This window comes from Protopterus annectens, chromosome 12.part0 (genome assembly GCF_019279795.1).
Source record: "Protopterus annectens isolate FY-2018-M chromosome 12.part0, PAN1.0, whole genome shotgun sequence".
Classification (NCBI taxonomy): Eukaryota; Metazoa; Chordata; order Ceratodontiformes; family Protopteridae; genus Protopterus; species Protopterus annectens.
Genome location: NC_056746.1, coordinates 623,211,883 through 623,237,848, shown reverse-complemented (window position 1 = coordinate 623,237,848; position 25,966 = coordinate 623,211,883). Strand labels below are relative to the sequence as shown.

The window sequence follows — 25,966 nt, the reverse complement described above, 5'->3', positions numbered from 1 at the left end:
AGCCTGTCATCTCTTATCACAAAACAACTATTTAACTTGTCATTTTTACTACCAGTAAACTGCATACTATGTTTATTTCTAGCAAGAACCCAAAAAGAAAAGAACAACCACCCAAAGATCTTTTTGAAATTCCGTTTGTAAAGGACTGGCTGAAAGACCAGTAAGTACAAAATCTGCTTTATATTTGGTAGTTATTTTACCAGAAAAATAGAATATTTGAAAGTGCGACATCTTACATTCTTCAAAAGGATAGTATCCTGGAATTATGCATGTCATCACTTATTTGTTTATCAGATTTGTCTTGAGGAATGGCTGAAAGGCCGTTCTGGCAGTCTAGGTAATGTTTACCAAGCATGGACTTCCTCATCTCTCATTCTGTCTGTCTCTCCCTCTGTCTCACTGCAGATTTATAGTTGTTTAAAGGTTACATGGGACACAGGCACTCCTTTTCCTCTCATTCTTTGTGGCCACATACATCTCTAACATTCTTCTATCACTGCAGCATTGGTTGAATATGTGGAGACTCATATGAAAAATGATATCCTTGACCCTTGTATAATGCTGGGCAGAATGCATCTATTTTTCTCTTATTCATGATTAGCTCACCTACAAATGGTAATAATATATTATGATGTATTCCTATGACAGTTACTACAGTACTGTTCTGTTAGCTGAAGAAGATGTTGATGTTTAACTTTTGAGACATTTGTATCTATTATGGATGTGAAGCAGGATGTAACTCCTTTACCATGGCTATCCCCCTCTGACTAGTTACCATTTGGGTATCTTTCAGCAGGCATTTAACTTACCAGATTATAATGTTACTAATTCTGAGTGGAGGGGTCTTGTAGAATGCTGAGATATAATTTCAGCCATTTATGTTTTCACTATAATTGATTATCTTTTTGATTACAGCTACGAGAAAAGAGGCTGGTCATTATATTTTCTTTTCTTTTCTTTTTTGTTGTTGTTTGCTGAACAGTAGGTCTTACCCACTGAATGGTCAGCTGTGTGGATGTTCACTGCCAGGAAGCATACCATATAGCCTAACCTCAACATAACCAACTTTGGTAGTGATGAGTAATGAACTGTTTAGTTAATACATTCTAAAAGTATTAATTGATCATCTTTGGAGAGGATCAATGTGACGGTGAAACATAACATTTATGTTTGCCAAGTTTCTGTATCCCATTTCCCAGTGGGACTTTTTAGAAGTAGTGGCCATCTTCTTTGAGGAACCAATACAGGGCTCATGCCAAGTCAAGCAGGGTACTGCCACAAGTGACACAAATCTCTCTTGTATATCCTGTACATTTGTTTTCTTCAGTTCTTCTCACTACTTTTAAATGCTGCTAATTCCTCTGTTTGCTAATGAAATTGCAAATGCATAGTGGTTTGCTACACAGTTACATAGCTGTGTTTGAAAGCATTTTGCAATTTTATCACTTCTTCATTACAACAAAAAAAGTCATAAATCAAAAGATCTTAATATGTTGTCAACATTTGTAAGCAGTTGTGTTTATTGCTGACAACTAGCAACAGAATGCTACAATACACAGTGTTTAATTTGAGAACAGACCACAGTTTTGAGGATGTGGAGTATTAGGCTGGGATTGGAGATGGTTAGAATCCCAGCACTGCTAACCAGTTGTGACAAATGGTTCTCTGTCACCACTCTCTGATGACCTGTATGGCACAGATGGAATTTGAGTCCCACCACTGCCACTCAATATTCCACCTGGGTATGTGGCGAACAGGGGGTTATGTTCATGGATATTCTTCTTTCCTCCAAATAAGTCTTATACTTATCAGGGGGATAGTTTCTTCAGTCACACAGCTGGTACAAAATTGGTTTACAGTGTGTTCTAGTGCCCATTATCTATGCCTTAAAAAAACATATTGTTTTGCACACATACACACAAAGTCACTCAATTCCCAGGGAAGGCTGATAGAATTTTCAAATTCACTCAGTTTCTTCCTAGCTTGGTAGTGCTTCCATCACTCAAGATAATATAGCTAAGGGTACAACACATCAGTTACTATACCACTCTTGATAGTCAGATATAAATTTAAGAATTAATATCTCACTGGTAGTAAGCTTTTAAGTGGATGAATGTGTTGAAGGCAGATACCACAGCTTGACAACTTATATTGCTAAATAATACCCACTCTTTAGATAATAAATAATAATGCATAAATAAATAAATAAATGCCAGACAAAAAATCATAAATGTGAATATATAAAAATTTTACTTTGACAATAAAAAAACAGTGCTAATACATTTATGATAAACAAGAGTAAATAAGCACAATGAAAAGAGAACTGTAGTTAGTTCTACATATAGAATATTTACAGAAGAAAGCTAAACTTGATAAATACCTTCAGTGTTCTAACATAAAGAAATATAGTCCTTTACTGTAACATTTTTTAAGTTAACAAAATATTTATCAGGTAGATGGAGATTTCACAGTAGATTTACTTACCGTGGTCATCCAAGAAAGACTGACTAATAGTTTCAGCTTCACACACACACACACACACACACACACACACACACACACACACACACACACACACACACATATATATATGTTTGTTTAGTTTATCATTTCTGTTCCAAGGAAAAATATCTGCAACAAACTATTTTTTTACATTCAAACCCCAACATGCTATGGAGCATTTTCTTAGGAACCAGGGTGAAGTACGTCAGTCCTTTTCCACACATAGAAAACAATAGGAAATAAAAAATACAGGATTTCTCACCTTTCTTCTAAATACTGTTTACATAATTACCTGTTTTCACCTAGCTCCTTTCACAGTTCTGGGATCAGAGGTTCTTTGAAGAATCTTTCAATTGCATTTTTATGACCTTTAGTTTCCTGATACATGAAAATCAAATCAAGAAATTGCACTTTACAATTCAAATTCAAACTCCTTGCATCCCCCTATCCTCTGTTCACCTTTCTTTTCTTTTCACAGTGAAAATTCATAAGATCACCCATTCCTGTGCCACAGAAACATATTGCAGATCAAATAGATCATAAGTATTGTATTAAATACCTGAAATATTTAAATCAGTTTTTCTAGACTGGCACCAAAGAGAATCATGAAAATTGTATTAAATGTAAACAGACTACTAAACTGTCAAAAGCCATAAACAGAAAATGTCTTAAAACTCTGGAGATGAAGTCCAAGAAAGAAATAGAACCAGCTAAAATGAGGAAAAACAAGATGTTTCAAAAGAAGATAAAATATTTATACACAGAAGGAATTTGGTTTTTTTGACTATGTTAACCACAAATGAATACGAAAAATATCCAGAAACAACCAAGGGTACTCGACAACCAGGACGAAAGAGCTTAACAAGATGCTGCTCAAGACAAATGTCTTTCCTGTCTTGAATACAGCTACCTTCCTGAATAAACACTTTATCTCTTCCATCCAAAATCTGGTAACCTCTAAGCCAAACTCTACTTCGACACCCACCTCTCCAAGTCCCACTAACACAACTTTGTTTTCTTTTGAGCCAGTTCCCATTACTTGCATCAAATCTCTACTACTCAAGCTAAAACCTTGCTCTCCTTCCACTGACAATCTATCTCCTACATTCCTCAAACTTGCTGCTGACTCAATTGCCTATCCTGTATCTATACTAATTAATCGTTATATTCTGGAATCAACTGTCCCCACCCTTTGGAAATCTTTCTTCACTATCCCTCTTCATAAAGGTGGAAACTCCACTGACCCCTCAAACTACTGATCCATTGCCATTCTGTCCCCATCTCCAAGATATTAGAAAAATGTATTGACTCACAGCTTCTCAATCACCTCCTCACACACCACTTACTTACCCCTACCCAGCATGGATTTCGTCCTCACCACAGCACCACCACTGCCCTCCTCTCCTTCACTCATATCATTGCAGAGGCCCTAGACAACAATAAACTAATTTCCTGTCTCTTCCTAGATCTCTCCAAAGCCTTCGATACTGTCTCTCATCCTCTACTACTATCCAAACTCGCAAATCTCCACCTATCCCCCTCGGCACTTGCCTGGTTTAATAATTACCTATCTGGCAGGGAACAATCTGTCAAATGGCTCTCATCCTCCTCACCTTTCCTTCCCATCTCCACTGGTGTTCCCCAAGGCTCCATCTTGGGATTCCTTTTTTTTAACATCTTCACCAATGATCTTTATACCTCATGCAAAGAATCCTCCCTTATTCAGTATGACGATGACTCCACACTTATATCCATCTCAAATAACATTCCTGAACTACACTCCCTGACCCAACAGACCCTACTATCCACTGAACAATGGCTCTCTCACAACCTATTGATCCTAAATCCCAAAAAGACCAAACTCCTACTTTTCCTTCCCCGTTCTCTTTCTCATCACAAAACCTCCTTTTTTATTACATCTTCTAACAATACAAATATCCAACCTGACACCCACACAAAACTCCTAGGGGTCATTATCGATGATGAACTCAAGTTCAACCTACACATACTCCAATGTATAAAAAAAACAGACCGGAAACTAGCTCTGCTATATCGGAACAAAAAATTCTTAACCCCTGAATCTAGACTTACCCTGGGCCAGGCACTCCTCCTCCCCTCCCTCTTATACGCCGCCCCAGTTCTTACCAATATCCAGGCCTCCACTCTAAACAAACTGCAACAGACTTACCATAAAATAGCCAGATTCATTACTAACTCCCCATACAACTCACACCACTGCATTTCTTTAAACACTCTTCAATGGCTTGAGCTTCCCCAGTTTCTGCTATCTTATCAATTTCATATGCTACAATCTATTCTTTATAAACCCTTCTTCTGTCCATCTCTGTCTTCCTTAGTCTCCATCTACATCCCATCCTGGACCCTCCGTACTTCTAACCAACAATTACTTGATATCTACCACCCAAAAAGGTTAGTAGGCAAACTACTCTACAAACACTCCCTTGCCCATGCTTGGAACAAACTTCCCCTTGACTTACGTTCAATCTCCCACACCTCACACTTTAAAAATGAACTAAAAGCTTATTTTCTCAATTCCAGAACCTGCCCTTGCCATGACCCTACCTAGTCTTCCTTCCCTTTATGTACCCTCAAAAGGATCATACTTAGTACCTCATCACACCTCTCTCTCCAATGTGTCTACTATGCAGTTGCACAATTTTATGCAAACAAAAAATGTTCATTGTTGACCTATTGAACTATATCAATGTAAAATTGTTACTTAGCTTATTTTTAATGCAACTTTAACTTTATGCATGTATCCCAACATATGGGAATCGTTTTGATATAACTGCTATTATATCAATATTGTTTAAAATTGTACTTGTTTTAAAATGTATTACTGGAGCTTTTCTCCTCTGGTCTCCACTGAAAATGGGCCACAAGCCCAGTTGGACAAACCCAGTTAACAAATGTCAATAAATAAATAAATAAATAAATATAAAGAGCCCAACAATATGTCAGTACACTTCCTCAAGATAGAGCATATAAAATCATTCACACTGACATGGGCAACAGTGAGAGAAGACTCATACTTGGGAGAAAAACAAAACTAAGGTGTGTTGTCACATCATGAGTTCTGGTGCCAGAGATGCAGCTGACTGTGACCCTATCCTTGCACAATCTGTTGAGTGGAACATCATTGCACATGACTGCGGAGTTGCCTAATATTAACACATTACCTGTATCCGTGGCTTCAGGAGTCGTTAAAGATATAGGCTTAGAGGCAGGATGACTTAGTTTGTGTGAGTGTATTAGACTAGTTGGGATTATATGAAAGATGTTTGTTTAAATGGAGTCTGAAACTAATGTAATGATTTCTTAACAATCTTCATATAAGTGGGTACACTGTTGGGTGGCTGTGAGTAATGGAAAACTGCGTACTAATATTTGTAGTAAGAGAGTAGCCATTAAACTAAGCAAATAATTACACCTCTCTCAAATAGTCTTTGAAAGACTGGAAATTGTCAGTAAGCAGGAACCAATTACTACACTGCACTAGCATTTCTAAAGAAAGCAGGCTTACCGTCAGTGGAATGGGACATAGCAGCCTGCAAACCCATGCTCACAGAGAGTAGTAAATAAACAGATATTTAATAACTACCTAAGCGGTGAAGTACCACAAGATTGAGTAGTAAGAGTTTCCACGTGTCACCTACAGTCAGAGCGGGTTAACTGATCATGAACTTCAATTACAGGGTAAGCACCTCTGTAGAACAAATTAAGGAAACAAAATTGAGCCCCACTATATAATTCCTAGTGAAGGGTAAAAAATTTACTGTCTCAGTGGTTTTAACAGTTCGTCCCACTGAGAACTGCTGTGCTTTGCAAAGCTAGTACAGACCTAGATGAAACAAGAAAGATATAAACACAGTACAGGTAACATGTTTCCATGGTTTGTCGATATTTGTTAGTTTTTGACTTGTGCCTATGGCAGTTATCAGTTGAGGTCCAGTTCTCTACCATATCTGGCTTTCATAGTGGACAAGGTTCATGTTCTCTAGCTTCCCTTAAAATGTACAGTGCTTTCCATAAGGGCATCTTTCTCTGGGGAACACCCTCACCCCCTCTCAATTAACATTTTCTTCTGGGGAAAATAACTTTTATGATAACTCAAAAAGTCACAAACAGAAGTCCAACTCCACTGGTGGTAGCTAAATAATAATGTATTCTTAAACAAAATGAGCACTTTCGTCTTGAATGACAAGACTTCATCAGATAACTTTTACTCATTTTGAACCACTGGCACTTGCATATTTGAGGAGTGTGGCATGAAAAAACATTTTCCTAGAAGCTCTGACTTCAGCAAGGATATCTTTGAACAATCCTCCATACATTCTTTTCTATAAAGAAAGGCTTCCTTTAACCAATCCCTCATTTTATGCTAAAGGATCCTGCTGAGTATAGGCTTAGTCTGTTGAACTTGCAGTGTTCTGCAAAGAAACTCTAAACATGGTGAGTACCTGCTGCATTGTATAGATGTTCACTGGCAAGTTATGAATTATGTGAACAGGACCAAGACCTTCAGAAAGGATAATCCACTGCTGATTTTTTCTTTTCTTTTACACAGTCTAGGGCAATTTCAAAGGCATGCATCTGGAGCATTTCTCCCGGGCCTCCACTGAAAATAGGCTCTGTCCAAGTCGGACTTTCCCGGTCAACAAATGAATGAATGAACGAATGAATGAATGAATGAATGAATGAATGAATGAATGAATGAATGAATGAAATAAAAGATCACTATCTAGCTTATTAACTTAACACTTGTATAATAGGTAAACCTGGTAACTCCCTCATAAGGCTTACTCTGCTTGAGCTGCTGCTACAGCCTGTTATCATAATGCATCTGTATGTAACTTATGTGCAGCAGTAACTTGGACTCTGGACACTTTTGCTAGGCATTGTAAACTGGACATAACTTCAGGTCTTTCTCTGGGGCTACAGTGATCAAGAGTGTGTTTCAGAAGGCCAGCCTTTCAGGAATAACCATTAGGGAGTCTGTCCCTAAAAGTTAATAAAGATCAGATCTCCTTAACAGATATGAAGGTTAAGTACATACCATAATAAATTTGATTGGAGAATTCTGTCTTCGTTAAACATTCCCCCAACCCCACCCGGAGGAAAGGTTTATCAGTTCTGTATGTTTTGTTGCCCTTGGCTTGATCAGAAACTGGAAGTGGAAGAGAGAGGGGCAGGATATTATGGGTAGAAGGTGGTACAAGAGGATCTTTGGAAAATATTATCCATCAAGTTGAGAGTATGCGGAGCACAATCCTAAATGTTAATGAAGGCTGAATTCTTAATGCAGGTCTGACATGTGCATAATATTTATGTCTTGATGAAAAGGCAGTCCTAAACAGTTTACTTTATGAATAATCATTGAGAGAATTGTAGATCCAAGAAGTACAAATGCTGAAAGTCTTCTTTTGGCATCCACTTGAAGCCTGAAATACATAAAGGCAAAAATGATTTGAAGATTGTAAGTCCTCAGTAGGATAGCAAGAGAAGGTACTGGTATACAAGTTCTTTCAAATGTCCATTTTAAAAAGTTTAGAGTGACCATAGCTAAATTGTTATGGCTTACTTGATAAAGCTATCTCTTATAATGTGTGTATGACTGCATTAACAGAGACATTGGAAACCTCCAAACACTGGACCCTACCCAGTTTGGCTTTGTTAAGGGCAGATCATGCCTCCTAAACCTGGTGGACTTCTGATGAAGTTGGATTACTTGTTCAGAGAAAGCACTTACATAAACTTTTTGGAGATTACTACTGGCCTTTTGTGTTCTTTTATTATGCTATATGCAGAATCATACCCCACAACTGTACAGATATGTTCAGAATGTCCAGTTAATTGGCCCATATCTGCCGGCTGTTACCCTGTCCCCCTGCCATATCTGTGTGCTAATCTCTGACATGTAGGCAGCATTTCATGTCATATAACTGACTGTCAGGCCTGTACATATTTGGAAAATGTCTATGAAAACAAACCTGTCATTGTACAATTCACTAAAGGTTTAAGAGGGCAATAGTCGAAATATGTCCCGGTTCACCTGCATGTGGTCAAGACATGCCCAGAGTGTGTGCAATGAGAGATGGACAGGTATGTGCATAACATCAACCTGGAATCTGGGAATATGTGTAGGAATAGTTAGGTAGTGTTAACAAACAATACCTCCACAGGTATATCAGGTAAGAGGTGTATGCTGCAGGTAAAACTCAGTTCATGTATATAGTTGTCTACATCCATACCACTGTCCAAACTAAGGAGATGGGGTAGTGTACTAATACCTGTCAGGTACAGATCACAGCACTGACTAGGAAAGTAATGAGAACTACAGGAATATATTAGTTGTTAATTGACATCTCCCCCCCCCCCACCATATCTGCAACAATAAAGTAAATACACAACTCAATCAGTATGTGCTGCATTAAATCTACTGTTGGGACATATGTCCTATTGTTTAATAATTATTTAAATTTATTTCTATGCATGTGCAATGTTGAAGTACTCCCACATTGGTGGCATGCCGCCATCAATGTACCTGCATGCTGTTGTAATGGCCACTGTGGTTCCTTATATGCATGTGTTCTGTTTGCTATGCAACTGTTCCATATCTGGTGATTGGGTTAATGGGAATATCTATGCATGCTGTTATACCTAATCCTGGAATGTGTTGACTATTACTAACCCACATATGTTGTAAAATTGAAACACCATATCACGTTTGGGAAGGCCAGTCCCGGTGGACCCACCTGTCCCACCTCAGCTGGCCATGGCACCGAGCACCAGCACGTCTGGGGCCCACCCCAGGACCTCCTCGTCCATTGGTCCTGCACCACCTTCAGGTGGAACTGCCTCAGGGGATGGGGCTCGCACCCCCCTGAAAGCTGGTGTGGACAGGACACTGTCACCCTTTTCCAGGTCTGAGGCATGGTGCATAACAAGCTCCACAGGGAGTTTGGAGATCTGCTATGCCAGCTTGAGGGTTGCGTGTCACAACAAGAGGGTTGGCCTGGACCTCCTACTCAGCCCCCAGCACAGCCACCTTCAGGGCTGTGAAGGTGTAGTGGTGACTGCCCATGGGTGGGAACCTCAGTCCCACTGTTTCCACTAGGGGGCTTGTGGGCTTCCAGTTTTCAAACACCCTTCCCCATCAAGGTGTTTACCCCCCATGTGTCATATACCACCCCTGTATGCATCTTGTCTGTCTTGTCTGTTAACCTACCCAACCTACCTCCCCAAATATACCTACTATCTCTCCCCAACATCCCACTCTCACTTGAAAAAAAAGGGCAATATGTTCCCAAAAAAAATCTCTCCGCATACATAGCTGTCCATTTCACACGTGTCCACTGGACACATGTAATCTGGTCTAACTGGCTTCACAACATATTGCTGTTGTCCTCACCCCTCTCTCAGGGGTTTGAGTGCCCAAATCTATCTCCACATTCAGTGTAGATGCACAGCTGTTTCTGTAGAAGAAATGGGCAGGTATGGACCGTCCCTACACCTGTCCTGCAGATCCCTAGCTATTTTCCTACTGTCTTTCCCTCTTTGAGCCCCTTTTTCACCACTTTCCTAGCAACCCTTTTTATATTCTTTTAAAGAAATTAGCTTGGGGGTAAGTGGGTGTAAGCACTTTTAAGCAGCAGTAAGCAGGTTTAATCTTGTTTGCGTGGGGGAAAGCAATGCCTACACAGGTTAAGCAATTGCGAAGCTAAATCAGTATAAGAATCTGTAACTAGAAGTTAGCGGTGCTTACCTTCACACAAACCTGTGCAAACCCGCTTACAACTGCTTAAAAGTGCCTTGATCACTCTGTATCCGATGGCCCTTGTTCTGCCAAGCAACAAAATAGACAGCCTCTGCAAGGCTCAAACCTAGGACCCTGCACATCATAGTCAAAGTGATTTACCACTAAGCCATGTCAGATATACATAACCCTGATGTTTTCACAAACATATCATCCAGCACAGTCATTCAACAGTACAGGAAATGTATTTAAACATGTAGATGTATGTGTGTGTGTATATATATTTATATCTAAATATATATATATATATATATATATATATATATATAAATAAAAATACATATATATTTATATATATATATATATATATATATATATATATATAAATATATATGTATGTATGTATATATATATATATATATATATATATATATATATATATATATATATATATATATGGATTCACTTCATAACCTCGAAATACTGAAATGTCGAATTTCAGTATGTCGAGTTTATAAAGTCGAAAAATAAAAACATCGAAGCTACAAAATAATGAATTGCACAACACCGAAGCCCATATCAGCGAAATAATTCCCCTAAACTAAACTACCAAAGTACGCACACCTCAAATCATAGGACCTCATACTATACCACCGCATATCATAATATCGAAACTATCTACACATCTTTAATGCACGCAAAACAATGTCAACCAGAAATATGCCATAAATAACATCTCCATCCGTACACTGTGTAAACAAAAACTGCAGCTGTACATTCCGTTCCAAAAGAATTTCCACGTACATAGTATTTCTTCATACAAGTAAGCGACCCATAATTTGGATCCCGTAGCATCTTCCAATATGTCTACAATAGCATAACAATATATACAGTCATACTATGAAGTTTAGCTGCTGACACTTCTTCCAAATAAAACGTAACGGTACAAGTTATATAGCGAGATTTGCCAATTACCGCAACCATACTAAATCATATAGGAAGTGAAGCTATATAAAGTAAAGATAAATGAGCAACACATACAGTGCATTTACCGTCCTGTTTACATCTTTAGTAGTCTAGCAATTGACATAAGAAACTGCGTTGTAGAATATGTATCCCTGTTTCGAAGCACATTTTCAAACTGAACATGCCTCTTTACGACATTACGTCGTTTGGGAGAAGGCAGAGCTCCACATGTCATTCTAATACGGAGTTCTTCAACCCTGTCCTGTTCTCTTGCTAACACGGTCATGAGTACTGTTAAATCACAAGCTCGATGACCTAGTAGTGCCTTCAATCTGCTATGCCAAGCTTCTATGCTATTCTGCGTACGAGGCAAGAATAATGTATTCAATTCACATACATTCCAAAATGATACTGGAAAGAGTGGAGGAAAACGTAAACATCCTGCACTCCTAGTACAAAACTTCCTTAACTTTCCTAAAGCGTACCAATCCGAAAAGTACTGCAACACCTGTCTCCCTTCTACCGGGAATATTTCTCTAACCTCCGTGAAGCTTGCCATTACATCATTTTCAGGTACAAATGCTAGAGCAACTAAGCACTTTACATGCAGTTGGAAGTTCATATCCGTATTATACAAATGTGAGAGACCTAGCTGTTGCACCTTCCTCCAAATATTCTGCCCAAAGTGAAAGAGGCATCCCTTTGACACAACACCTTGCAAATTCAATTGCACACTACATTTTGCAGCAATTTCAAAGTCACTTAAAATGTACTTAAGACTCATTTGTAAGCCTTCCTTATCTAAGAGATTTAACACACATTGCCACATAAAGTTGTACGACTTTAATGTTTTTCTTGTCATTAAACAGAACAGTAAAGGGACACTTTTGTGAAATCCACCATAATGTACCAGTCCATGGATGCTATATAACTGTCGACACATAATCCCATTATAGAAATATGTGCCATCTACTAACCAAATAGTGGCAGTGCTTAGATCACACAGGTTTTGCTGTGTTGTAAACACAACAACAGTCATGTCACTACTGCTGTCACACATTTTAGTGGTTATGAAAGGTCCACTCTTAGTCGGGTAGTCAGATATGTTTATATCACTTATATAGCAGATCTTGTCTCTTGTACTATTTTTTCTATGAAGTCTACCTACGTGCTGGATAAGAGCTTTACGAGTGGGAAGACTAGGCATTACATCAGCGGAAGTTGACGCCAATACATCGTCAACTACAATACATGGGTTATCACGGGATATAGTAGAACGTGTTCTTATCTCATCGCATACCCTGTACTTTTCTGTCTCAGTCGGATCACCTCCATGTGAGTGCTGCACCGTCTTCACCAACTTCTCGCCATCCGGAACACTAATGGTTATAGCTCTACCTTTGCACTTCATACACTGTTTCCACTTGCAGCACCAGTATGACTTCATTAACTATTCTCTCACGATGCAAGACAAAACCTTCCAGTATCAGAATATACTTTCCCTTTTGTGAACTTATCGTGTTATATACTGCTCCTAGAGTACCTGGAGCAGTTACACTTGATTTATCAATTGCATCCATTACTTCATCTTACAACGGCACATTAGAAGTGGCGTTCATCATTTTCATGAATATATACACTATCGACATTTCAAAATTCGCGCTTTTTTTCCGGCGATATTTTGAATGTTCGACTTTATAGTCTCGAGATACTGAAATTCGACATTGCAGTATTTTGAGGTTATGAAGTGAATCCATATATATATATATATATATATATATATATATATATATACATATATATAATATAATATATATATATATATATATATATATATATATATATATATATATATATATATATATATCTGTATATGTATATACAGATATATATCTATAGACATAAAAAGAACATACATAAATACATATATGACCACAGGCACCATTAATGGGGTGAGGGGGCCCAAGCTAAATACGTCTTGTATGTATTGATATCACCCCCTCCTCCACAGCCAAACAGATCTGCCCTGCAATACAATACCAACTGTTGCAAGTCCCATAACCAGGACCCGACACAACATGAGCACATGAAATTAACAGTAATCCATCCCACCTGTATGATGTCAGGCTGGTATCAATAACATATCATGCAGTACAGTCTGGCTACCATAGGGAATGTACAGTGTGGAAGTAATAAACATTCCTAAGATACATATACACACAGACATATATGCGGATGCAAGGGCGCCTGCAGGCAGGTGCAAGGGGGTGCACTTGCACCCCCCTGGAACTGGATGGCTGAAAATGCAATTTTATTTTAATTAAAAAAAAAAAAAAAAAAAACTTTTTTTCGTTTTTTTTTTAAACGGCGTTCCGCTTTAAGAATGCCCTTTGCATCGCGTTCCCCTTTAAGAATGCCCTTTCCATCCTTTCCGGTTGCACAGATGCAACAGGTCTGTGCGACCCGTTTTCATCTTCTGTGTCTGTGCGATCATTGGTTTACGTCTTTTACGCGCCTACCGGGGATTTTAATTGCAGAGGACGTTTGGACTATGGACGCGCCAGATGAATGTAGAAGGGAGAGGTAGGTGTGTGTATATATATATATACATATTCAGTCATGCAAGAGCACCATTATCTGGTAAAGCACAACGTGGATCTGATAATTAGAAAATTAGAAATTAGAAGTGAGTATAAAATGTATTTTAACTTGTACAAAGCTGCACTGTAAGACAGCAAAGGAACACAATTTTGGAAATTTTAACACAACAAAAGAGACTTTGAATGTTGTAAAGAAAGGCAATAATTTTCATTTTGTAAAAATGGTACCGCTGAGAACAAAAGATTCACAAATTTTATGTAAGTACTCATTTCAGCTGCTTTAAGATGTGCCGTAGAAAATATAAATATGGACACTCAGACAGGTAGTAGTGAGTTTTATACAGATGACCAAAAAAAGAGAATGAAACCCTTCAAATTTTCACATATTTTTCAAAGTTTTCGAAAGTACAGATGTAAACAATATTGCTCCAAGAGTGACTCTCCCAAAAAGAATGATGCAGATTAGACAATGCAATTCTTAATTAACCCAATTTATTTAGTTAATTAGTGCTTTTAATGAGGAAATCCATCTAAATGAAATCCTTTCACAATCAAGGTAATGAATGAAAGTGTCATGACCACTACTACTTATACAAATATCATGCTTGAGTTAGGAATACATGAATATTCTGAATTATACAGTGACTGGCCGTTAACATTCAGAAACAAGCACGCTGATTGGTCAGCCCAACCAGTGTGCCCATTGTAAATTTTGCATATACTAACAGCAAAAGTCCAGTTGAGTGGTCAGACTTTTTTTTTTAATTGCTATCTCTTAGACAAGCACTAGTCTGAATGAAGGACTCTGAAATTAAAAAGCATGTCATTATTTTTTTACTTTGTTTCTCATAAAATGTATTTTTTTCTGACAAATCATTGAGGAACAGTCATGAAATAATGACAGGCATTTCAGTTTCAGACTTTCTTTCCATCAGACAATGGACACGTATTCACATTTTTCCAAATAAGAGGTACATACAAGGCCAGAGAAAACAAGTACAAGTATCCTATTTTTTGTTTATTTTTACGGGTTATTTATAACACTTCTATTGTCTGCTGCATACTTTTCTAGCTAGTTTCACTGTGTATGAGGTATTAACTGGAATTTTTCTACATTTGTTAAGCACCTGTTTGGGTTTGTTTGTTCTGATTTTTGTATCTTCTGCTCCTCCTTATTCCCTTTCCACTTTACCAAAAAAAATGTTTAAACTTGTTTCCTGCCTTTCCTTTAAGTAGTCTAGTCCAGATACAGATTTGCTGTATCCAGGACTGTTTGTAAGCTTCTGAGCCCCCGCTTAGCTAGGGTTAAACTATTCCCAGCCAAAGTCTGCTCCTCAAATTTTCCCTTAGAACTAGCCAGTTTTTAGTTGTAGCACTCAAATCTGTTTCTTTGAGCTCAGCACTTGTTCGAACTCATTGTAAGCACTAAATAAGCTACAATTTACTACAGCACTCAACTTTCCTCACTTGTCTAGAGGAAAACAAGTTTTAGTACTTAATAAATAAGCACCTATCCAGGCATGTCTAAGGGTCAGCTACCGTGTTTTCTCCTATCTACCTGATGAATCTGGGCATCCTGGGGCAATGCAGCAATTGCCTCATGTACACAGACAACCCTCTCCTCCTACCACCCAACACTATAACCTGTGAGAGATGCTCTTATATAGCCAAACTGGAACCAAAGCTCTCTTCAACCAAGACTGGACTAGACAGTCAAGAGGAGAGGGTAAACACTTGCACCACACCACACTCATCACATAGTCCCTCAAAACATACACCAACAAAACACACACATAGAAACACAAAACACACACCTACATTCATGGAGGCTCTCAATAAAAATCTGCCCAAGCAACAGGGACTTCCAAAGCAGCAATGCAAGCAACCTCCAGCCCCCCAACACGACCCAAATGACACATAGCTCACAAACTCAGTGTGTCACTCAACCACAGCCCATAAGTCATAACAACATATCCAACACTCTAGTCATTGGTGACTCTATAGTCAGGCACACTGATGTTCCACTCCTCAGGCTAAACAAGGAGAAAGTTACTATCAGCTGCCTGTTGGGTGCCAGGATCCGCCACATAATGCACAAACTCAAGTCACTCCACAACAAGTACAAATATGCATTTATATTTATGCACATACATAGTATATATGCTTGTTTTCATATATTTTGTTTAATGGTATTATATTAACTTTATATATATTTTTGTCGGAGATTATTAATATTTTATTTTATTTTGTTTTATAATGTGTTTTCATTCTATATTTAGTTCATGTTCATAGATTTGTAGCGGTGAGAAATGTCTATGCATTATCTAGTGTGCTCAAACCCATAGCGAATATAATGTATACTTGTAGGTTGCAATTGTAGCTAGAGTTCAGGTTTAATTACTGAGTGTATCTAAGCAATTGTGACTTTAAGTAGCTATTGGATTAATTGATTGATTGTTAAATTGAAAGTATGGTATTTCCTCTGTATTTGTATAAAAGGAAGTGTAGAATGGATGCATTTTAAGATCTGTTCTTCATAAAATCTGTGGTTTCTGTATTTTTGTGCCCTTGCAAAGCCAGTAGTGCATTGATGCAGTGGTAGCAGTGTTGCCTGACAGCTACATGTTCTTTGGTTTGATTCTTGGCTGGGGTGCCTTACCTACTAAAAGTTAGCTTTTGTTCCAAGTCAGACGTTCCTGGTTAACAAATGTTAAAAATGACACACATTTGAATATCAGACTTCATATTCTTCAGAAAGTGCATGGTAACACAAAAGCTTTTATTCTAGCAATTTTTAAGTGTATAAGATGGTTATTTGAAATTTGTCCCTATTTTTGGGACTGTATTCCCCCATTATTGGCTTCATCCAGGTTTTGTGCTAAGGTTGAGAGCTATGGTAAGAACTGAATATGTTTCGCCGCAGGGGCCTATATTCCCCCATTACTAGCTTTGTCCGGTTGTTTTTTGCTAAGAGATTGATGAGAGCTATGGTGAGAACTGAATTCACTGAATGTTTGGGGGCTGCATTCACCCATTATTGGCTTTGTTCAGGTGTTTTGTGCTAAGAGGTTGACAGCTGTGCTATGGTGAGAACTGAATTCACTAGATGGTAGCCATTTAAGTTTCCATCTTCCTCTTTCACAAAACAGCTTATTTGGCATAATGGTATGTTGCTCTGTTTTGCACAGGGTCCCCTGGGTTCAAGACGTGGCAGTGAAATATATGGTGGTAATGCAGCATTTTATTCTAGCAACTTTCCAACATTATACAAACAATGTTTAAAATGTGTCCCTGGTTTTTGCCCCCCCCCCAATAAATTTTGGCTTTTTCCAGATTTCTTGTGCTGCAAAGTTCAGAGATACAGCTGAGTGTTAAGCAGATTTTACAAGGAGCTGAGAGCTGCAGGGGAACAAAAGTTTAGTGCTGCTTATGCTTAGTCTGCTTGCATTGTTAATAGCACAACAGCTAGTGTATTTGCTTTTGATGTTCAAGGTTGTGGGTTCTACTCCGACAGTAGATAGATGCATTGCTGATATTGTACTGTGTTATGAAAGGGGTGGATGCTGCAGTCCTTTTTGGCAAAGATACCTAGTAACTATGAACCTGTTATCAGTTTGTTATCCATTCCCTATTGTGGTATTACTAGCTTATTTTTTTAATGCATGCAACATAGGCAATTTATTCTTCAAGGGCAACAGGCACTTTATTGTAGATGAAACAATGACATATAAAGTTGTTTGCTAGCAGCAACCTCTTTATTAGTTACAGATTTCTTTAATGTGGATTTTACTACTACAGAGATTGTGCATATTTACTGATACTGGTGGACTATAGAAGGTTGAGTAGACTTTTTATGATGGAAATGTTCTGAATTGGGCAGTTTTGTCATTTGGTGTATGCATTTTGTTTCATTGTTTACTGGAAAAATGCTTAAAACAATAAATTTAAAATGCCCTCTAACAACTGTACTATATTGTACAAGGAATATAATGTAATGCAGTCGGGAAGGTGTATCAAAGAGCATGTGTATGTTTCATGTTCAAGGGGCCTATGATTTTGAAAATAGCCCAAAGTTAATATTTATCTGCCACTGGCAAAATGTATTTTCTTTGAATGTGGGTTTCAATGCTGTTTCAATGCATGTGAGTTTCAAAGGCAGAAAAGTTTTAATGCTAAGTCTATTTTCATTGTGAGACTGCATTGCTTTGTTTAACAGATATCTATTAGGGTTTGTGCTGTAAAATGCAAAATAAAACTTTCAAATGAAATCTAAATCATCGCAGAAAGCAGTATATACATTACAGTGCTTATGGTAACTGGGGCAAAATAACCAAGGAATGCAGCATTGGAATGGCTGCAGGGGGGAGGCTCCATTCGACCATGATTTTGTGAGGGGGGGCAGCAATCTCAGACAGCCCCGATTGAACTGTACCTCTCAGTTGCCCATATTTTTGCAGAATGAATAGATATTTGCTTCTTATTTTTGGTTTGTTCCTCATACAATTTGTGATTTTCTAGCAAATAATTTAGGAATGAAGTCACTAAATGATGGATATTGAGTTTCAGATGTCATAACCTTCAGAAAAATGTATGCTAATGCAAGACCTGCTATTCTATCACTTGTCTTAAGTTTGTACAAGAACAATTTTTAGTAGTGTTTGTATGTTCTCCCAATATTTGGCCTTGTCCTGATTTCCTGCATTAAGAGGATGAGAGGTATGTGCAAATCGCTTTGTAGAATTAGGAATATCCAAACCTCTTCATTGTCCCCAGTTTTGGCTCAAAATGTTGATCTCCCCTAATAATCCCTCCTCAAAATGGCAATTTTGGAAGAAAACGTGATTGAAGTCTCCTAGAATAATGTTGTTGGCTTAATGCATAGGGACACTATATTAGTTAGGTAGGAGATATGGACTGATGGGGTACATAGAGAGTTAGGTATGACACAGTAAGGAGTTTTGTTAATGCTAAGTTGGATGCAGAGGAATTCCACGTCATTATCTCACCTAGCAAGTCTTGAGATGAATTGTTCTTTAAGAATATGTAGACACCATCACCCTTTCATCTAAGGTGGTAGGCCTGAACTTGTGGCAGGTATTGAAATTCTGCATTAAAGGAGTGCTGTCATCGGTCTTGAGCTAGGTCTCTGTGATGATGCATATATAGATGTTTTCCAGTGGAGGCAGTGCTTGTAAGGAGTGGACTTTTTAGCTTAGGCTCTGAAAAGGAAATTGGTTATTTTCTAATTCATGTAGCTATAAAATTCAGTATAAAAGCTGTAACAGTTTCTGAATGCAAACACACTATTTATTAAAGCAGCATCATGGTAGGGAGTACTTCAGTACAGAGAGATTCAACTATATACATAGACATGAATTCCTTTATACCTTTCTGTCAAAAACTAACACACACCATGGTCACACACAGTTTAAAGTTGTTGTAACTTTGAAAAAATCTATTTATGTATTTCTTGCACTAAGAAGTTGAGGTGTGTGTGACAGATTTGGAGAGAGAGAGAGAGAGAGAGAAATGCCCTAGTTAGATCTAACAGGTGGAATTTATTTTCAAGTGCATTTTCAAGGAATTATGAGCTTCAAGGGAAGCAAAGGTTAATGCTGCTCATGCTAAGTCTGCTTAAAATGTGCAACTGTTTTGTTTAGCAAATGGTATCATTATTGTGGTATAGAATTTTAAAGCAGTGTTAGGACAGTAGGAAGCATCTTGATGCAAAGGACTGTAGGTTCTATTCATACAGCATGTACATTTGTAGTTTAAGGGGTGTATGGTACTGCTGTTCTTAGTATGTCCTCCTTTGGATGTGACACCTAATAACTATGAACCTGTTTTTCAGCCTGCCACCCATTCCAATATACCAGCTTACCATTTATTTTAATGTAGCACAGGCAATTTATTCTTCAAGGGCAACAGGCAGTGAATTTGTAAAAGAAACACTGAAATATAAAGCTTTTTCTAGCAACAACCTCTTCATTGGTTTCGGATCTCTTTAATGTGGAATTATTCAGATGACTTTTACTTCTGCAGAGATTCTGCATATTGATTGATATTGGTGGATTGTATGACAGACGTTTGAGTGGCCCTTTATGGTTAAAATGTTTTGAATTGGGCAGGTTGTCATTATTGGTTCATATGATTTGTTTCATTGCTTAAAGGAAAAATGCTCAGAACTATAAATTTAAAACACACTCTAACAAGTGGTGCTGTATTATACAAGGGATATAATTCAATTATTATGTAGTATAATTAATACAGTCAGGAAGGTGAATCAAATAACTTTTGCATGGTTCTAAAAATGTGTGCAAGGAGCCTATGATTTGGAAACAGGCCAAAGGTAAACTTACCCTGCCACTGGCCAGATGCATGTTCGTTGAATGTGGGTTTCGATGCTGTTTCTGAATGTGGGTTTCAAAGGTAGAGAAGTTTTAATGCTGTTTGTTTTCATTGTAAGACTATTGCTTTGTTTAGGTTTAGTAAATGTCTATCAGTGTTTGTGCTATAAAATTTGAAATAAAAGTTGTAAATGAAATCCAGATATCTGTAATCATTGTAGAAGTAAAGCATAAAACAGTATGCACACTGAGAGATTTGAACAGTGTCTATGACAAATGGGGAGAAATAGCCAAGTAATGGGACACTGGAATGGCTGCGTGGGCAGGGGATGGGGGTGGGGCTTAGTGGGCAGGGCAGCAGAGGGGGTGGGGCTGTGTGGGTGGGGCTTGGGTTTGCACCCCCCTGCAAAAAATCCTGCGGGCTCCCTTGTGCGGATGTATCTATATATATATATATATATATATATATATATATATATATATATATATATATATATATATATATATATATACACACATATATCTGTAACTACACATACACACACATAGATATGTATAGGAAGATACATATTTAGAGGGTGCACACCATACTGAATAGCCAGTATTCCTACAGTTGCCACCTTATCAAATGGACAGTGTATGAGTCACCCATACAAAAGACAATTGTTGCCTGAAACATATACCCACGGAGAGGTCAAAGGATATAACATCACACACAGGTTTGCATACATGAGAAAGTTTTGTGTACTATTACAGTTATATATGCCATGTCATATAGCTGTTTAGACTTTGAAATGCATACAAACAGATTAATGCAACTCTCAAACAGATCATGTAATACAGTAATCCAAAAGCATAATATATGTTGCTGTCCAGGCCAAGGCCTTCAAGTAGTGCAACAGTAAAGACAGACTGGGCCACAGGATAACAATCAATCAACAGTAAGTAATGTATATGTATAGTCCAGCAGCCTCTAACTACACTCTGTATGCAACCCCTAGGGGGAAAAGACTTCAGTTGACACAATGGGGTGTATCTGTTACATCACAAGGCATAACTGAAACCATCACAATCACACTGACAAACAGAACAGTCTGTATGGCAGGAAGCAGTAGGCCTGCATTTTCCCAAGGTGAATTATATGGTGATGTACATCCATATACCTTAAGGCAGCTTTATTCCTGATATCCCTCACATGTTGTAACAGCCTGGGTTATTTATGGTGCATCCCCCCCATAGACTGACGTACAGGGCCATATACCACTGTTACATACACTGACCTCTGGACTGCAGAAGGGCACACATGTATTGTGCAGATGAAGCCCACACATATATGGACCCAACCCCACAATATGTGTGGGGGCCACAACAGCAGTGGAATGATGGCAGGAATGCCAACATGACATACTCACAGGCCACTACACAGCAACCCCTGACTGCATGTCGTATGGACAAAGCCTGGTATGTAGGTGGAGGACAGAGGCCGGAGCACAGGCCTATATGTGAAATAGTGTTGTCATACACTAAGCAAGTTGCTGGTGTTACAGGATAGTCTGCATCATACCCTTAGTCAGGAATATGAAGTCAGAAATACAAATGGATGTAGCCATGTACTGATAGCACTCAACACACGCACTGCCAGTGATATATCTGACACAAGACCTGTGTGGTGGACAGACAAAACATAACAGGCACACCAGTGGCCATCAAGTGGATAAGCTCACAGTTGAGAGCAATGCCGACAGACTGCATTCCGTGTTAAACTAGTATGTACACACAAACCCTGTAACACTGGTGCCATACAATGCATACAACAACACTACTCACACTCTGCCTGTAGTTCTGGAACCTTATACAAATATGTAGCTGGCCTGAGTCTGCAAGTCCTCTTGTAAGAGGTATTGTTACCTGGTGTCTGTAACACTGCTGCCCACACACAGGAAGGATGCCCACCATACAGGAAAGGTAAAGGGACCACACCCACGTGATGTAGGGATTTATAGTAGTGGGTTGCCATGACAGTGGTAATTGGAAGTACTACACACCATGCTGCATGCAGGTAGCAAGTGGAGGACACTGATTGGTGCAAAGGCCATCACCTGGTCATGTGCATTACCTACAAAAGCCATGTTGCAATCTAATCAAAGCAGCTCAATCCATTTACTGGAGAGAGAGAGAGAGTGTGTGTAAAAGAAAGTAAAATTGAAAGTGAAACAAACAATCAAACAAACTAAGAAAGAAAGCAGGCTAAAGGCCAAGCAAAAGGAGAACAAAAAATAATCCTTACAAGGACACTATCCAGAACAGACCTCATTCCCACAACAGGTATGTGAAATATATATGCCTGTAATTGACTGTAGTACTTGGTCCATAATAATGGGATAGATGATGTGGAATGATTTATATGTGCCATCCTGTGTTGTTGTTGTAATGATGTTCAGCTGAACAACTGCTAAGGACAATAGAGTCTGTCCCTGTGGGTAGTGGGCCATACCTGTCAACTGTGCAGAGCAGCACTGACTGACAAGATGTAAGCCATCATAATGTGTGTTGTGTAATGGAAAACGTGTATATTACTGTGGCCAATAGCTGGTGGTGGAAGTAATGCCATAATGATGGACACATGGGTTCCAGAGCCCACCACTTGCAGGACACTCAAGTTAACATGTAATGTAGCATGCTGAAATGCCATAGGTGTGTAATAGGCTTACCTGGAATCTGGCTTTATATATACCCCCTAATGTTAGGCTGTGTCCATATGTGGCATCTGTCTGTGTTGTAGCAAGGCAGAACAGTGCAGCTGTGCAGGAAGGAGATTTAGAGATTGTGGACCTGATATCTGAATGTACCCCATATATATATATATATATATATATATATATATATATATATATATATATATATATATATATATATATATATATATATATATATATATATATATATATATATATATACATGTATGTCTACAGCTATATACACACACCTATATGCATATATATATATATATATATATATATATATATATATATATATATAAACATATATACAACATAAAATATATCTACACATATATAGATATATATATAGATATATATGTGTATGTCTACATATATACAAACACACACGCACACATATGTATATAAGTAGATGTCCCCTATATTTTCATCACAGTGCTGCATACCATGTGTGGGGGAACATCACACATATCAATACACACAGATATATACAGCTGTAAGCATGTGCAACATGGACGCTTATGTCACATGTGAACCCCTTGTTGGGACCACATTGCCCTTGTCTGTGAAGGTGGGAATGGGTATTTGGGGAAGGATAGCAGGTATATTTATGGAGGTGGGTTGGGTTGGTAGATATAAAGGACAGCCTACAGGGGTGGTATATGACACATGTGGTGGGTAAACAGCATGGATGGTGGGTGTGTCTGCAATGTGAAAGCCCCATGAGCCTCCATATGGAAACAATAGGAACAAGCCCCCACCCATTGCTAGTCACAACAGAAGCTTCACAGCCCTGAAGGTGCCTGGCCTGGAGGCTGAGCAGGACGAGCATGTAGACCCTCTGATTGTGTACTGAGGGCCTCAAAGTGCTGTAACTCATCCTACAAGTCTCTGTGGAGCCCCCTATACAACAGACCCCGGACTTGACCTCTGGTAACAGGATCTTGTCTCTGTGTGCCCCCAGGGGGGGAGGACACCATCCCCTGAGGTGGTTCCACCTGAAGGTAGTGCTGGACCAGTAGATGAGGAGGCCCCAGGGTGGGTCCCACATGTGATGTGGCCTGGTAACATGGCCAGGTGAGGTGGGAGAGGTGGTTCTGCTGGCAACTATTCCTTAAACATGCTGTTGTGTCACTGTTATAGAACATATGTGGGTAGTAATAGCCCACACAATCCCGGATTATGTCCAACAGCATGCATAGATGTCCCCAATAACACATAACGACAGATGTGCAGCAATCACATAGCAAACAGACCACATGCATATATGGAACCATAGTGGCCCTTAAAATGGATGCAGGTGAAATAGTCTATAACAGGCCAGCAATGATTGTATCCTCACAGTGAACATGGCTACAAACACATAGCACAAAGCATGGTACAATATGATATATGTCCCAATGGTAGGTAAGCTGTAGCCATACCTTTTGAGTTGTGTGAACAGTTTGTTGTCACAGATATGGTGGGAGAGAGACAGAGATGTGTATTAAGAACTATGGTAACCTTGCTGTATGAGTTTCTCTGAACTTTTTCCAACTTTTTATCTTTCAGGCAAGATGTCACACAACCGGTTACCGGTGTATTCAGTGGATGAAAATGAAGTCATTGTTCACCACCTGGTACAGCACTACCAGGTGCTCTTCAGCAGGGCACCCCATGAGCAGCAGGAGCGGGGCCACCTTGTAGAACAATCTAGACCACAAGGTCAATGATGTCGGCCTGCATAACTGCACTTATGAGCAGGTCCGGCATTATTGCAGCGACCTGCTTCGCAATGCCCATCGGCATGCTGCTGCAGTCCCGGGGGATCACCTCACAACAGGGGGGGTCATGCCATCCATCCCCCTGTGACAAGTGTTGTGGAGCTCCTTGCCAACCTCATGGCACCTGCCCGCCCGGACATGCAACAACTGGCAGAGAACATAGTGGAGGTGGGTGCTACCCACACACAGGCTGGGGAGCTTGCAGGTAAGGCCACAGGTCACATCAGTAGACCACTGTTGTGTATGCATCCACATCTGTACAGGTAGATAATGCATATGTGAGATGACATATATATAGTCTGTTGCTGTGTAGTAGAAATAAACAGATGTGCATAAGCTGTAGTATTATGGAATTGGACTGTTGATGTAATGTAATGCTGCACCCACCCTGTAGCAATGCCACAGCTGTGGCTACTGACATCACATCTCTCACACACTTATGTAGGTCCATCTGGTATACTACCAAGGCAGCAGCCTATAGCCTGTGAGTATGGTTTATGTTCATGCTTGCCAATACACCGGTCATGTAATGGCTATGGTATATTCCATGCAGACATCTAACACACCTACCCATAATACATGTTTATGTTTGTTGCTGTTAACTGCACTGCATCACAGTGGTGACCATGATGGTGTATTTGAAGGGTATGTCAGACACCTGCAATATAACTAACATCCTGTCATTGCAAAATGTCTCCACAGGGTTGAACATAATGGTGGGGCACATGGCCTAAAGTAGGGACATGTGTGAAACATCACCCTTATACACTGCTACAACAGTGTATATACCAGTATTACAGTGGCAACTGTTACAGATCTACACTACGGCATATCATAACATAAGCAATGAGTGTGTAATATGGAATCGTAGGTTAGGGCCACAAATATGGGGAATACATACCTTCACAAACACTGAAAGCATATGTGTGCACACACTCCAGATAAAATATAGTGGAAGCAGCTGTTGAGGTACTGACTGCATGCATTTGTCATGGAAATGGATCTTTCTGCAAGTACATGTCCCCAGTGTCACACCACATATTGGTCTACTGTCCAAGACATTTGTCTACCAAATGTGCACACTTACCTGCAACAGAGCCAGGTGTGGCTTGCACACATCTTACATGACATGGCATAGGCCCCATACCCAACAGGTAGCACCCATGAGCTGGACATATAGCTATACCTCACCATTGCATATGCCATGGCAAACAGTGCAGACAGTAATTTATGTGGCAAGGATGTATGGGACAGGAATGATGTAGGAAATAAA

General features: G+C 39.0%; 1 protein-coding gene across 4 annotated transcripts in view; it reads left to right on the top strand.

Moving 5' to 3' along the window:
* Positions 1 to 25,966, top strand: part of IQCK (IQ motif containing K) — a 1,183,927-nt gene that overhangs the window by 564,143 nt on the left and 593,818 nt on the right. For all 4 annotated transcript variants that reach the window (XM_044089750.1, XM_044089749.1, XM_044089752.1 and 1 more), the window contains exon 6: positions 83 to 160. In XM_044089750.1, the coding sequence (XP_043945685.1) occupies positions 83 to 160 (78 nt within the window). The remainder of the gene's footprint in view (positions 1 to 82; positions 161 to 25,966) is intronic.